The sequence below is a fragment of the Rhineura floridana genome, chromosome 7, assembly GCF_030035675.1.
Source record: "Rhineura floridana isolate rRhiFlo1 chromosome 7, rRhiFlo1.hap2, whole genome shotgun sequence".
Lineage (NCBI taxonomy): Eukaryota > Metazoa > Chordata > Lepidosauria > Squamata > Rhineuridae > Rhineura > Rhineura floridana.
Genome location: NC_084486.1, coordinates 90,877,849 through 90,891,705, shown reverse-complemented (window position 1 = coordinate 90,891,705; position 13,857 = coordinate 90,877,849). Strand labels below are relative to the sequence as shown.

The window sequence follows — 13,857 nt, the reverse complement described above, 5'->3', positions numbered from 1 at the left end:
TCTTCACCGAGGTTGGCTGTAGAAACCCTATCCAAGTGCCTGGAATCGGTGAGTGGCTGGATGGGAAGGAATAAGCTGAAGCTGAATCCTGACAAAACTGAGGTACTGTTCGTGGGAGACAAGGGAAGGTTAGGGGATTTGGACCTGGTGCTCAGTGGGGTACAATTGCCCCTGAAAGACCAGGTCCATAGCCTTGGGGTCATTCTTGACTCCCAACTGTCCATGGAAGCTCAGGTTTCGGCTGTGAGCCGTGCAGCGCTGTATCAACTCCATCTGATACGGAGGCTACGCCCCTACCTTCCCAATCGTCTGCTCCCATTGGTGGTACATGCCCTGGTCTCCTCTCGCCTAGACTACTGTAATGCGCTCTACGTGGGGCTACCCTTGAAAACGGTCTGGAAGCTGCAACTGGTACAGAATGCGGCGGCGCAACTGATTAATCATATCACTCCAGTGCTAAAAGAGTTGCACTGGTTACCAGTTGCTTATCGGGTCCAATTCAAGGTGTTGGTTTTGACCTTTAAATCCCTATATGGTTTCAGCCCAGTCTATCTAAAGGAGCGCCTCCAGCATCATCAGCTGTGCCGCCCAACAAGATCAGCCTCAAAAGACCTTCTCTCCATCCCATCAGTCAAAACAGCCAAACTGGTGAGGACTAGAGAGAGGGCTTTTTCAGTTGTGGCCCCTCACCCTGTGGAACTCCCTCCCAAACGATCTCCGTCATGCCCCTTCCATGATGAGTTTCCACCAGGCCTTGAACACCTGGCTCTTCAGGCAGGCTTTTGGGGTGGGCTAGATTTTATCTTCATTGTTTTTAGATTTTTAATGTCTAGGTATTGTATGCCTATTTTGTACGTCGGCCAGAGTGGCTGGACAGCCAGCCAGATGGGTGACTAATAAATTCAATAAATAAATAAATAAATAAAATACAGACCAATCAAACTGACATCAATCCCTGGGAAAATCTTGTAGTAGATTATAAGGTAGGTGAATCTGTAAGCACCACCGCTGGGTATGCTTTAACTTGGATTCCTGCATTGAGCAGGGGGTTGGACTTAATAGCCCTTTTCCAACTCTGTTCTATGATTCTATTCACTAACAGACAAAAAACCCTTGTGGTTTAAGAATGTACCTATAGCTAACAGATATTTCTATCAAACTTTAAAAAGCAGGGAAATTGGGCAGCTATAGTGAATGCACCAGGGGAGCAGGAGACCTGCTCTCCTGTCTGAGTAATTTCACTTTAGAGAGTCCCCCAAAGAATCCTGGGAAGTGTAGTTTGTGAAGGGTGCTGAGAGTTGCTAGGAGACGCATTCCCCCCACAGAGCTACAATCTGCACAAGAGGAGCCGACTGTTAAACCACTCTGGCCACTGGAGCTCTATCAGGGGAATAGGTGTCTCCTAACAACTCTCGGTACCCTTCACAAATTTCACTTCCCAGGATTCTTTGGGGAAAGCCATGACTGTCTAAAGTAAAATAGAGGTCTACTGTGGGTATGGCCCCCTGATGAGCTAAGCCAAACAGTTGTGAGTCTGACTTTTAGAACACCGACAGTTGGTTCTTACTGAGCATGTCCTGCGCTATCATAGAGTATAAATCAGCCAGGCATTTTAAACTTTTAAACTGCCAAAGATGAAGGTCAGAGTATGGGGCAAGGTCAGTAATAGAATTACAGGTACTCTGTGAACATGGCTGATTTTTAATTAATTTCAACAAATTATGAGACCACTGACAGAAAAAAGTCCAAAAGGGGTCTGGATTCCCCCCCCCCCATTTTACACTTTGAGCTCCCGATTCTCTCTTAGTGTTTTGTATATTGCTATGACAACTTAGAGCAGTGATTCTCCAATGGTGCGCCGGGGCACAGTGGTGCGCCGCAAGAGGTGGCTAGGTGTGCTGTGAAGATTATGAAAGTAATTATTATTAAGTTATTTTTATTCATAGTTTAAAATATATAATATATTTACAATTTTGTACACAAAGTGTGCCAGAATTTTTTTATATATTTTACAGTGCGCTGCAAATCAAAAAAGTTTGAGAACCACTGACTTAGAAGGTTGTTAAGCAAGTGTTTCTGAGTTCAGGACTATAGGTTTTGTATAGTTTTGTTTTGAAATGAGCTTATAGGAAGCATCAGAATGGCATGGGGGGTATTTTCATTTTAGCATTGCGGAATGCAAAAAATCCATGCAGGCTGTAGTATACAGCCACTCTTGCAGTTGTATAATGATAATGCAATCAATGGACTTGGGCAGACCTAGTGCTCTATAGGATCAGGTTGTAATAATAGGAGACAGGGTGGAAGACCACAAAAGCAAACTTGTGCAATTTTCTGCTGAAGATAAGCAAGATAGGAAGTTGAAGACCACTGCCAAAAGTCCCTGATTTATTTATTATTTGATTTCTTTCCCGCCCTTCCTCCCAGTAGGAGCCCAGGGCGTCAGACATTTAGACATTTCTGCCTACAGAACAGTGGGAAATGGAGTGTGCCAGGGCAGATGCAGAGATGTCACATCCTAAGCCCCTTAATTTCCCTTAAATGCTCCAGTTACAAGCACAGATCTATACCAGCCCTAGGGTTGGGATCATTAATTTCCCCCTTGCAGTCAATAGGATAAAAGAAACGCTCCCCTCCTTCCCATGGCAATACATGGCACAGAATGTGGTAGGTGCTTGGTCAGTAGATCTCCCCCCTCCACTGTCAAAATAATGTAGGACTATATACCTACCTACGAGTAAGTCCCATTGCCTAGACACACACAGGATTGCATTGAATTATTTTTTTAAAATGGTGGTTAGCAAAAGGGCTAATCTTAGAGAAATGCTAAAGCAGCAGAAGCACTTGTTTGCTAGAGGAGACTTAAAAAGGCTTAAAAGCCTCTCCTTGGTATGGCTGGGAACTAATGGAACCTGAAGAACAAGGGAATCTGGTATTAGGATTGTGGTACAAAGTAGCTGTTACATTTGCCATATTCAGATTAAAGTTTTCATTGGGACAGCCCACAGGATTTACAGAAGTAGAACAGGTAGAATCTAAGTAGTTTATGTACATTTACAAATCATTATGCAGGACAATTGGTAAAAAAAAAACCCACAATTCTTAGAAGATCTCAAGACCAAGACTGGGATCCCAAGGTCCCAAGACCAGGGCTTATGAAATCTGTTATGACTAGGGAGATTTGCATGAGGAGTTTCAAACAAGACCTAACAAGAAAATGACCTCAACATATGATTCTCAGAGGGTTGCAACTGGATCAACTTTTGACAAGGTTTCATGACTTTTTTTAAATCTGACACTACTTGACAAATTAAAGACTTGATATTTGATCCAAAGACAAAAGATTTCACATACAAGCTTTTCCAGACTAATCACTGGACTACTACAACTTATGTCTGATGACTATTAGTTATCTAGGAAAATAAAGATGTGTTAGATTGCATCAACTTTCATGTTGAGTTTTCTGCTGTATGTACTCAATTTTTATGACTACGTTCTGAGGTTCTGCTTTGCAAATTCAGTTGCTCCTGATTGCTATTTTTTTCATTTGCCAAGTTTCAGAGAAAGATAGTAATTTAGCAGACCATTCACTAGAGATATGTAGGCTCAGGAATTAAACATCATCCTATCCCCTCCATTTCCCCCCATTTTTCAGAACAAGGCAGCTATGGAAAAGAATGCCCCCCCCCCAAAATCAGGGTCCCGTCCCCCCGGGGCCTTCACATCTTTACCCTTCACAGATTGATTATTGTTGTATTTTAATGTTTTATTGTATGTAAGCCAGCCAGAAAACACAGTTTATGGGTAGCCTATAAATGCTGTTACTAAATAAAAATAATAAATAAATTAAATATCCTTAGAAGCGATCCTAGGAGAAAAAGGGAATAGGTGACTCCTTCTTCAGTCATTACTAATAGCTGCATGAAGAACACCTGATTATTTATGACAGCTGACCTGATGTCTTGAAACATGCAACTTTTGTAGCAGCAGTTCATTTCTGCCTCATCACAGGGCATGGGTCACATTTCTGCTTTTATAGTTGTGACAGGCTACTGACAGGCATATTAATCAGGATCCTGTCACACATCAACTTATACCAAACTATGAAGTGCTCCTTATGATAGTTCATGCACCCAGCTTCACGTTTGAACATTAGAGGATATCCATGTCCAGTCACAATTCCAAAAAACACAAATGTATTATTTTCTTTTCTCTCCCCAACATACTTACATTTGGGTGTAATTATTTACAGTAATGTATGTATATAAATTAAACAACTTCACAGCAATTTATCAACATATATATATATATTCAGAGCTTGGAAAAGTTACTTTTTTGAAATACAACTCCCATAAACCCCAGCCAGCATGGCCACTGGATTGGGCTGATGGGAGTTGTAGTTCAAACAAGTAACTTTTCCAAGCTCTGATATATATATATATATATATATATACACACTCCCAAAAATATTAGATAAAATCTAATAACCCAGTGCATTCTTTTCCTCTGTTGCCAATGCCCCCCTTGTAGGCTCTTTCCTCTTTCAATGAGTGAGTGAATAAAAACATTCACAAACTAGAGGCTCCTAATTAGAAATACTGTATTTTAATTCATGCACAACAATTATACAAAATTATTCTTGAAGCAAAAACTCAAGATTTTGATTAAACACATAAAGAAACCACACAAATTTATCTATCCTGATTCTCCTACATTACAATTTTCAAAATGTAATAGGAAATAAAGCTTCTCTTATCTTAGGCAACATTTGTTCAAACTGAGAATGGTGCCTTCATTTATTCTATCTGGCCCCTGGAACATTCCATATATTCCCAGGATGAAGACAAAGTTGGAAACATATTAAACTCACTAAGCCAAATTTCCAGAGTTCTATGGTTCATGCCACGTTGGTCTTTCCAACTCTGTCAACATTCAACAAGTCCAAAGAGCTAAGAAACCCTTTTTAACAACGTGTCTTGTGCGTGACACAAAATGTCTTGTATCAGCTTCTCCTTTCTGTCCAAAGATAGCCAGGACCACTGCAGGGCTTGTGTAGGAACGAATGAAAGTGTTTCGGTGTCTTTTCTTTTCCAGTGTTAGAGTTTGGAGGATCTGACGGTTCCTTTTAATACTGAAAACTTCGTTTGGTCTGAATGTCATCAAGAATCTGCTGCAACTCTTCATCTTCAAACCGACCCTCTAGGCTGAAAAATAGGAGTAAGCAATGGTTAAGTTTCTTTTTTTAAAAAGGTCTGATACTCAAGTTTTCCTGACAGGGAGAGAACTCAGTCTCAATGGTGATGCAGAGGAAGCTGCTGTGAGTTAGGCTGCAATCCAATATATGTCTACTCAGAAATAAGCTCCACTGAGTTCCATGGGGCTTTCTTCCTCCTATCATCACAAAAGGCCAAGCGATCCAACTACTGAGCAATTCATTTAAGCATTTGACTGCTCAAATTATGGTCAAGTATTTTTTTCTAAAGCAGTAACTTTATTAGAGAGAGCCAGTGTTGCGTAGTGGTTAGAGTGTTGGACTACGACCTGGGAGACTAGGTTTCAAATCCCCACACAGCCATGAAGCTCGCTGGGTGACCTTGGGCCAGTCACTGCCTCTCAGCCTCAGAGGAAGGCAATGGTAAACCATCTCTGAATACTACTTACCATGAAAACCCTATATATATATATAACGACACTTGCTTATTATTTATTCCACAATAATACATTTTAATCAACAGGTTTGATTCTTAAAGCTAATTACAAAAATAAAGGATTGCATCCAACTGTATCACTGTGTGAGTGGAATGAGTTTGTTTGGACAATGGAACTTCCTATCACCTATGTACCCACCCCCCAAATCTGTTCTGGGGGGGTTCCCTAACCCTTTGGAACAGATTAGGAAACAATGCAGGGGGCATGTGGAGAGAGGAGATGGAGAGGAAGCTCTGTTATGTGAGCAAACTTGTTCAGCTCTTGTAATGACTTAACTGGATTCAACCTAAATTGGTTAATTTATTGTGAAAGTAACACATTTTTTAAAAAATGTAACGACTTGTAACTTAACAATGGCTGCATTCAGACAAACAGGATCATGAATCAGCTCCGTGCTTGCTTACTTTCTCCTTCCCACTTGAATTCAGCTCAATATCTAACTTTCTGGGTTGTTAAACTGTAGTATGTTACTGAGTCCAAACCAGTCGAGTGTGATTTGAACAAGTCTACCAAACTGGAATTTCAAACCATTGTTTGATCCTGGTTTGGATAGCTCACTGAAATCATTATTTGCCAATATGGATACAATGGCATACTATGATTTGATTAAACAGGAATAATGTATGAAGTGGCATGCTCAAAGGGCAGAGGAAGAGGGAGTGTGAGAGCACAGAGCTCATATCCGATTAGATTATGGTTTGGAGGATCATCTGAATGTAGCCAATGTTAGGTTTCTACAAATGTGAATGGTCCTTTTTGGCATCAACCTACAAAGGCCACCCTTCAAATTACATATAATTTTAAAAAAACAATAAAAATAAATCATAGTAACATCTATTATTTAAAAAGATACCTAGTTTTTAAAAGATAGTTGAGCTAAGTAGGCAGCAGGCCAGTTTTCAACCACCAGGGCTTCATGGTATATTTGACAATATTTGATCATGGTCAAATAATAGGTGATCAATTGAAAATATTTGACCAGTCAATTGACTAGTATGCTAACCTTAAATCCAAGAGTAGAACCAGGGGGTGGGAGTACCACTACTATGATTTTTCAGTTGTTCATTCTTTGTAAACCTTCTGGATCATGAAGAGAATCCTTTGACCTGGGGTGACTCACCTGGGTATTAAAGCTTTGGCCTCCTCAGCTGTCTCAGGACATAAATTAGCTAAACATGCCAATTCAAATTTATGGAGCTTCTTCTGGAGCAACAAACTGCAGGAAAAAAACAAGATCAAAATATGCATGTAGAAAAATGGAATGAGCAGAGAACAGAAATTCGAGAAAAAAATACTAAACAAAATATAGCTAATGAAATAATCCAAAGGATTAGGCAAGAAAAGGAAGCAGAATGAGAATGCAGTATTTTTAGTATGAACAGTATGCATGCATCTGTGTACGTATATAACACACCTAAATATCACAAAAATCAAATACTAACTGCACACACATGCTTCGTATTGTTAAAGTATCAAAATACACATGCCTCACAGAAAAAGCAATGCTGGTTGTATCTATCCCATCAAAATTAGCATTCCAATATATTTAGGGCATTTTAACTGAAAGTTACTTTGCCAATCTTCTGAGATCCTAACCAGATTTGTCACTTTCATCAACAGGAAGGGACCCACTAGATTTCCAAAAAATTCTAATATCTATTCCCACTGCTGTTAACAAATTCAAGTACCAACTTCATGTCTGTCATACATAGGCTACAGTCCTGTACCCATTTTCTTATGAATAAGCCCCACTGAATGCAATGGGACGTATTTCAGAGGAGACGTACAGTATTACATGGTTATTCTAGAAGATTAAGAAGAAAGACTGCTGGATTGAGTGGCAACTCACCTATAATAAAACTATTTGTTTTATTTGACTGCTCTGACAGAAAAGCAGAAACAACCAACAACAGTGAATAGAATCAGTCCATACTTGCCACATTTCCAACATCTGTAAAAGTTTTGTTTGGCTGTACTTTGTGTTTTGTATTTCATCTTGTATGGACATTGATTTATTACTGTATGTAGAATTTTATTAGTGATTTTATGCTGGTTTTACAATACGTGTGTATTAAATTTTTGTTCTACTTCAGTTTGGGCTTTATATATGTACCTTAACTGCACCTTAACTCTCTTTTGAGCACTGCACTTTTGTTAAGATTTAGTGCTATGTGTATGATCTGAAATGAACCCATGTGAGACTCAGGCTCCCATGCTCCCTCCTCCCTCTCTTCAGCTTGCATGACCAGGAGGAGGACTTCAGCAATGTTTAGTTTTACGTACACAGAAGCCCGGCTTGTCTTTGTGTATAAAGCAGATATCACAGTTTATAACAAATTCTGGTATGGTTGTATATATACATTGCCAAGTTGGGATTCTGTGAAAAGAAAACTGGATCCAAAACCCTCCTCCAGGCTACATAGGAGGAGGAAGTGTGCAGATCCGAGACTTGCTCAGGCTCATTCCAGCTTATTCACGGAGCACTACACTATAGTTTAACATTGCATGTAACCTGGGCCATAACAAAGTGTTGATTTTCATGGACTTTTAAATCAGATTCATCAAGGAGCTTTAGATCAAGAGCAGTCTGGGAAATATTATCCATTCATATGTAAAAACTACACTAACTCAACATTTAAATACAGACTTAAAACAATGCAAATATGATGCTAAGAGATGTCACACCTGTACATTACTTTCAATTGTGAAATAAAATTAACTTACAAAAGAATGTCATTTAACACTGGAAATAAATTTATCTGCATACAAGAAAAGTTTTCTTTGTTCAGCATGGAGGGGTTATACTCTTCCATTAGCCAATGAAAAAAATATTTCATTTGAAAAATTACTCACCTGCGGACACTAGCAATAGTCTCCCGGTTTTTGAAGCGGCTGAAACGAGCAGTATAGTTCAAGGTTTTCATGAAAACTTCAGAGAGCTCCTGCTCATCTTCTGCACTCTCATTCTGCTGCTTCCGATGTTCAAGAAGCATGTGCACTTCTGAATTTAGAAGAGTTTCAGCAGTCTCAAATTCTGTATGCAAAGATGGGTGAAGTAGAAAGTGATATAGAGAAAAAGACACAGACAAACAAATCTTTATTGTTATCCTTTCAGCCTGGTGTATATGTGTGGCAGGAACGTGATGGTAGCACTGCAAGCTGTGGGTAACTATTTTTGAATGCTCTTACATGTAAAAACATTCCCTCTAGCTACAAAACTTTAGGGAGAAATATTCTAGCTCAATCCTTTCTTTGCTGTGCTAGCTTTCTGATTTTAGGGAAATCTACAGGAGCATTCAAACACATGCTTAGTAGTACAATCTATTCTACCACCTCAGTCTGCTGCCATATGTTTACCAGGCCTTGAAGAATGGATTATGTTAAGGTCTATTCATACTTGAACTTAAAGGCAAGAATAATTTTATGGCCCACTCAACCAAATTTACAAAAAGGACATCATTCTGAAGAAAAATATCAAGCCACCAGCTCAAATGTTTGTACTGATATCCTACATTAACAGCAGTACAGCCACCTGCTTCTGTGTCATGTTTTGTTCCAGAATTATTCAACACATATGTAAATATTTCCAGAAATACCAATGCCTGTAACACTTGAATCTTAAAAAAGCCTCAAACCACTTTTGAAACCACTCTATACAGCATTTAAAGACAAACAGAACATTAGCAAAACTGCTTATAATTAAAAAGCATACACCTGGCAAGACCAAGCATAACTAGGTTAACTAGATAACTCTTTTGATGAGATGCAATCAAGTCTAATGTTACTGCTGGCTTTGAACGTCATCCGAGTTACTGGGGAAGAACAATGGACAAGTACGAGTAGCGCTGTGACTAATGACGCAACTGGGTCAAAGCCAAAAGGAAGCCCAGAGGCTGAAGTGCACAGATGCAAAAGGAGAGTCCGGAGTTGTACAATGTACACAATAGGTACATGAAATGTGACAAGCATGAACCAGGGAAAGTTAGAAATTCTCGAGCAAGAAATGGAAAGTATCAATATTACAATATTTGGCAAGAGTGAATTAAAATGGACGGGTATGGGACACTTTCAATCAGACAACTACAAAATATTTTATGCAGGAAACCAGGTTGCTCTAATAGTGAGAAGTGATGTAGCAAAATCAATCAGGAGCTATAATGCAAGGTCTGAGAGAGTTATATCAATAAGATTTAATGGGAAACCTATCAAGAAGTCTATGCTCCAACGGCAAACGAAGAAGAGGAAATGCATAGATATTATGCAGAACTACAGGAAGGAATTGATCACACATCAAAACAGGATGCTCTGATAATCATGGGGGACTGGAATGCAAAAGCAGGGAACAAAGAAGAACTAGAAATTGTGGGGAAATGGGGCTTAAGAGATAGAAATGAAGCAGAAGAGAGACTTATTGAATTCTGTGAAGCCAATAATTTGTTTCTTGCAAGCACATTTTTTGAGCAACTGAAAAGACGACTGTACACGTGGACATCACCAAATGGCAATATAGGAATTAAATCGATTATATAATGGGCAACAGAAGATGGAGAAGTTCCATACTTTCTGCATAAACAAGACCAGGAGCAGACTGCAGTACAAATCATGAACTGGTAATATCGAAAATCAGAGTAAAGCTAAAGAAGAACAAAGGAATCATAATGCCAAAATACAATTTAAATAACATCACAGAATAATTTAAAGATCAAATAAGGAACATATCTGAGGCTTTAAATCTAGTTGATAGAGAACCAGAAGAACTATGGAGTGAAGTCAGAGACATTATCAGGGAAGAATGCAAAAAGACAATACCTCTAAATTAAAAAGAGAGAAAGACCTCAATGGATGACTGACGAAACTCTTAAATGGTTAAAAACAGAAGGAAAGCAAAAGCAAAAGGAGACAGAAACATGGTTAAAACCCTAAATGCAATAATACAGCAACTAGTACGCACGGACAAAGAGAACTACTACAATATTGTACAGAAATAGAAGAGGATAATAAAAAAGGTAGAACAAGAGCTCTATTCCAAAAGATTAGAGAAATGAAAGGGAAATTTACACCAAGGGTGGTGGTAGTTGTTATGTGCCTTCAAGTCGATTATGATTTATGGCAACCCTATGAATCAGTGACCTCCAAGAGCATCTGTCATGAACCACCCTGTTCAGATCTTGTAAGTTCAGGTCTGTGGCTTCCTTGATGGAATCAATCCATCTCTTGTTTGGCCTTCCTCTCTTTCTACTCCCTTCTGTTTTTCCCAGCATTATTGTCTTTTCTAGTAATCACGCCAAAGGTAGGGATGTTGAATAATCACCAGAGGAACACACTGACTCACTAAGATAAAATAAAAGGAAGATGGATGCAATACATTGAAGAATTATATAAAAGAGATGCAAGGATGACAGATTCATTCAGAGGAACCGTACGGAAAAGAACCAAAAAGTTTAGAATGTGAGGTGAAAATTGCTCTTAAAATACTTGGAAGAAACAAATCACAAGGAATAGATGACATTCCGATAGAGTTGGTATAAGTTACCGAGATGGAATCTGTCCAAATTTTGGGGAAAAAATGTCAACAAATACGGGAAATAAAACAATGGCCCGCAGACTGGAAGCACTCAATATACATCCCAATTCCAATGAAAGGAGATCCCAGGGAATGCAGTCATTATCGAACTGTTGCCTTAATATCCCGTGCAAGTAAAGTAATGCTCAAGATTCTACAACAAAGGCTCTTACCATATATGGAGCGAGAAATGCCAGACGTCCAAGCTGGATTTAGAAAAGGAAGAGGCACCAGAGATCATATCGCAAACGTACATTGGATAATGAAACGGACCAAGGAATTTCAGAAGGAAATCACCCTGTGCTTTATAGACTACAGCAAAGCCTTTGATTGTGTAGATCACGAAAAACTATGGAATGCTTTAAAAGAAATGGGGGTGCCACAGCATCTGATTGTTCTGATTTACAACCTATATTCTGGAGAAGAGGCTCCTGTAAGGACAGAATACGGAGAAACCAACTGGTTCCTCATCAGAAAGGGTGTGAGACAGGGGTGTATTTTACTACCTTATTTGTTTAATCTATATGCAGAACATATCATACAGAAAGCGGGATTGAAAGTGAAAATTGGAGGGAGAAATATCAATAATTTAAGATATGCAGAAAATACCATACTATTAGCAGAAAACAGTAATGATCTGAAACGCATGCTGATGAAAGTTAAAGAGGAAAGCACAAAAGTTGAATGTCAAGAAAACTAATGACAACAGAAGATTTATGTAACTTCAAAATTGACAACGAGGACACTGAACTTGTCAAGGATTATCAATACCTCGGCACAGTTATTAACCAAAATGGAGACAATAGTCAAGAAATCAGAAGAAGGTTAGGACTGGCAAGGGCAGCTATGAGAGAACTAGAAATGGTCCTCAAATGCAAAGATGTATCACTGAACACTAAAGTCAGGATCATCCAGACCATAGTATTCCCAATCTGTATGTATGGATGTTAAAGTTGGACAGTGAAAAAAGTGGGTAAGAGAAAAATAAACTCATTTGAAATGTGGTGTTGGAGGAGAGTTTTGTGCATACCACGGACTGCAAAAAAGACAAATAATTGGGTGTTAAAACAAATTAAACCAGAACTATCACTAGATGAAACTGAGATTATCATTCTTTGGACACATAGTGAGAAGCCATGATTCACTAGAAATGATAATAATGCTGGGAAAAACAGAAGGGAGTAGAAAAAGAGGAGGAAACAAGAGATGGGTTGATTCCATAAAGGAAGCCACAGACCTGAACTTACAAGATCTGATCAGGGTGGTTCACGACAGATGCTCTTGGAGGTCGCTGATTCATAGGGTCACCATAAGTCGTGATAGACTTGAAGGCCCATAACAACAACAAAATTTGTATTAGACAGCTGTTCCCAGAGTTAACTATGAACCCATTCTCAAATTATTGCATGTCAAGTACTCCAGGAAGAAGATCATATTTACTGCTTATATAGAAATAATATATCTGTAATATACAGCAGGATCCCAAGTAGTTTCCCATCCAGGCAACGACCAGAGCAGAGGTGCTTAACTTCAAAGCTGTTACACCATGTAACCACAGCCCTCCAACAACGGGAGCAAAAAGGAGGCTCAGGCTTGTAACTCATCAGCTAGTTCCGTACACAAGTTGGGAAATGTTATGCATTCCTCCCATGCAAGTCGCCTGCTTCCTCTGTTCCCACACGCTGGAGCCTCCACTAGAGCAGCCTCCGTTAGCTTCTAACACCCACCCGCCGGCCGTCTCGTGTCTCCTACCCTCCCAAAGATCTAGCCGCTCACCCTTGGGAAAAACGAGTTGAGAAGCATCCTCCTCCACATCCACAGTCCGCGCATCGGTACCTCCGGCCGCCATCGCCTCACCCAAAACGCCCGGTCGGCCGGAAAAGGAAAGAGGCAACGTGACCTAAGCAGGTGCCACCGACGCCCTCTTGCGGAGAGAGCGAGCTCTGCAGCCGTGATCTCCGCAGAGAGAGGGAGAGAGAAAAAAGGAGGATTTCTGGTTGTCTTAAGGTTGTGTCTTCTCTAGAGGCGACCCGCGGTCCGGTCCGGTCGTAAAACGAAGAGGAGAAAAAAGTTCCCTCACAGCACGGTGCTCTGCATGTTTACTCAGAAGTAAATCCCACCGTGTTCAGTGGGACTTACTAGCAAATATGTTTCGGATTGCAAAATTGAATTAAGTGGGATTTACTTCTGCATGCAACATGATTCTCAAGATAGTTAAGACGATTCTTTCTGTTTATAAATGAAACCAGCCCTGTTTCCTCAGACATAAGGGAAGCAGGCTTCTAGGTCAGTGAGAAGCGCAGAGGTCTCAGGCCCACCACGTGAAACCCCGTAATTTATGGGCTGGAGCAAAGGTAAGTGTGTCTGGACTCTGGAATACCAGCAGCCTAGGAAATTATGGGGTTTCTATCTCTTAAAGTAGGGATAGGCAACATGTAGCCCTCCAGATGTTGGACGCCACTCCCATTAACCGCAGCCATAATGGCCAATAGTCGGGGGTGATGAAAGTCCTGCAGCATTGGGGGCGGGGGTCACGTGCCCGCTCCCTGTTTTAAACTTCCCAGAAGCAAGCACCAAGCTGGTTG

At 40.0% G+C, this 13,857-nt stretch overlaps 1 protein-coding gene across 1 annotated transcript; it reads right to left on the bottom strand.

Annotated features, from left to right (window-relative positions):
- Positions 1 to 4,583: 4,583 nt before the first annotated feature.
- POLR2D (RNA polymerase II subunit D) lies at positions 4,584 to 13,326 on the bottom strand. The gene is made up of 4 exons (XM_061636404.1): positions 13,049 to 13,326; positions 8,563 to 8,743; positions 6,830 to 6,925; positions 4,584 to 5,204 (listed from the first exon to the last, which is right to left on the bottom strand). The coding sequence occupies exons 1-4, from the start codon at positions 13,119 to 13,121 to the stop codon at positions 5,126 to 5,128; spliced, it is 429 nt and encodes a 142-aa protein (XP_061492388.1). The 5' UTR covers positions 13,122 to 13,326; the 3' UTR covers positions 4,584 to 5,125.
- Positions 13,327 to 13,857: the final 531 nt, after the last annotated feature.

Bases quoted from the DNA above. Each gene is read 5' to 3' on its own strand.
- POLR2D (XM_061636404.1), bottom strand. From the start codon at position 13,121: ATGGCGGCCGGAGGTACCGATGCGCGGACTGTGGATGTGGAGGAGGAT. The intron at 6,926-8,562 runs GTGAGTAATTTT...TTTTTCCTGCAG, and splicing joins ACTATTGCTAGTGTCCGCAG to TTTGTTGCTCCAGAAGAAGC. The intron at 5,205-6,829 runs GTGAGTCACCCC...CCTATTTTTCAG, and splicing joins GCCAAAGCTTTAATACCCAG to CCTAGAGGGTCGGTTTGAAG.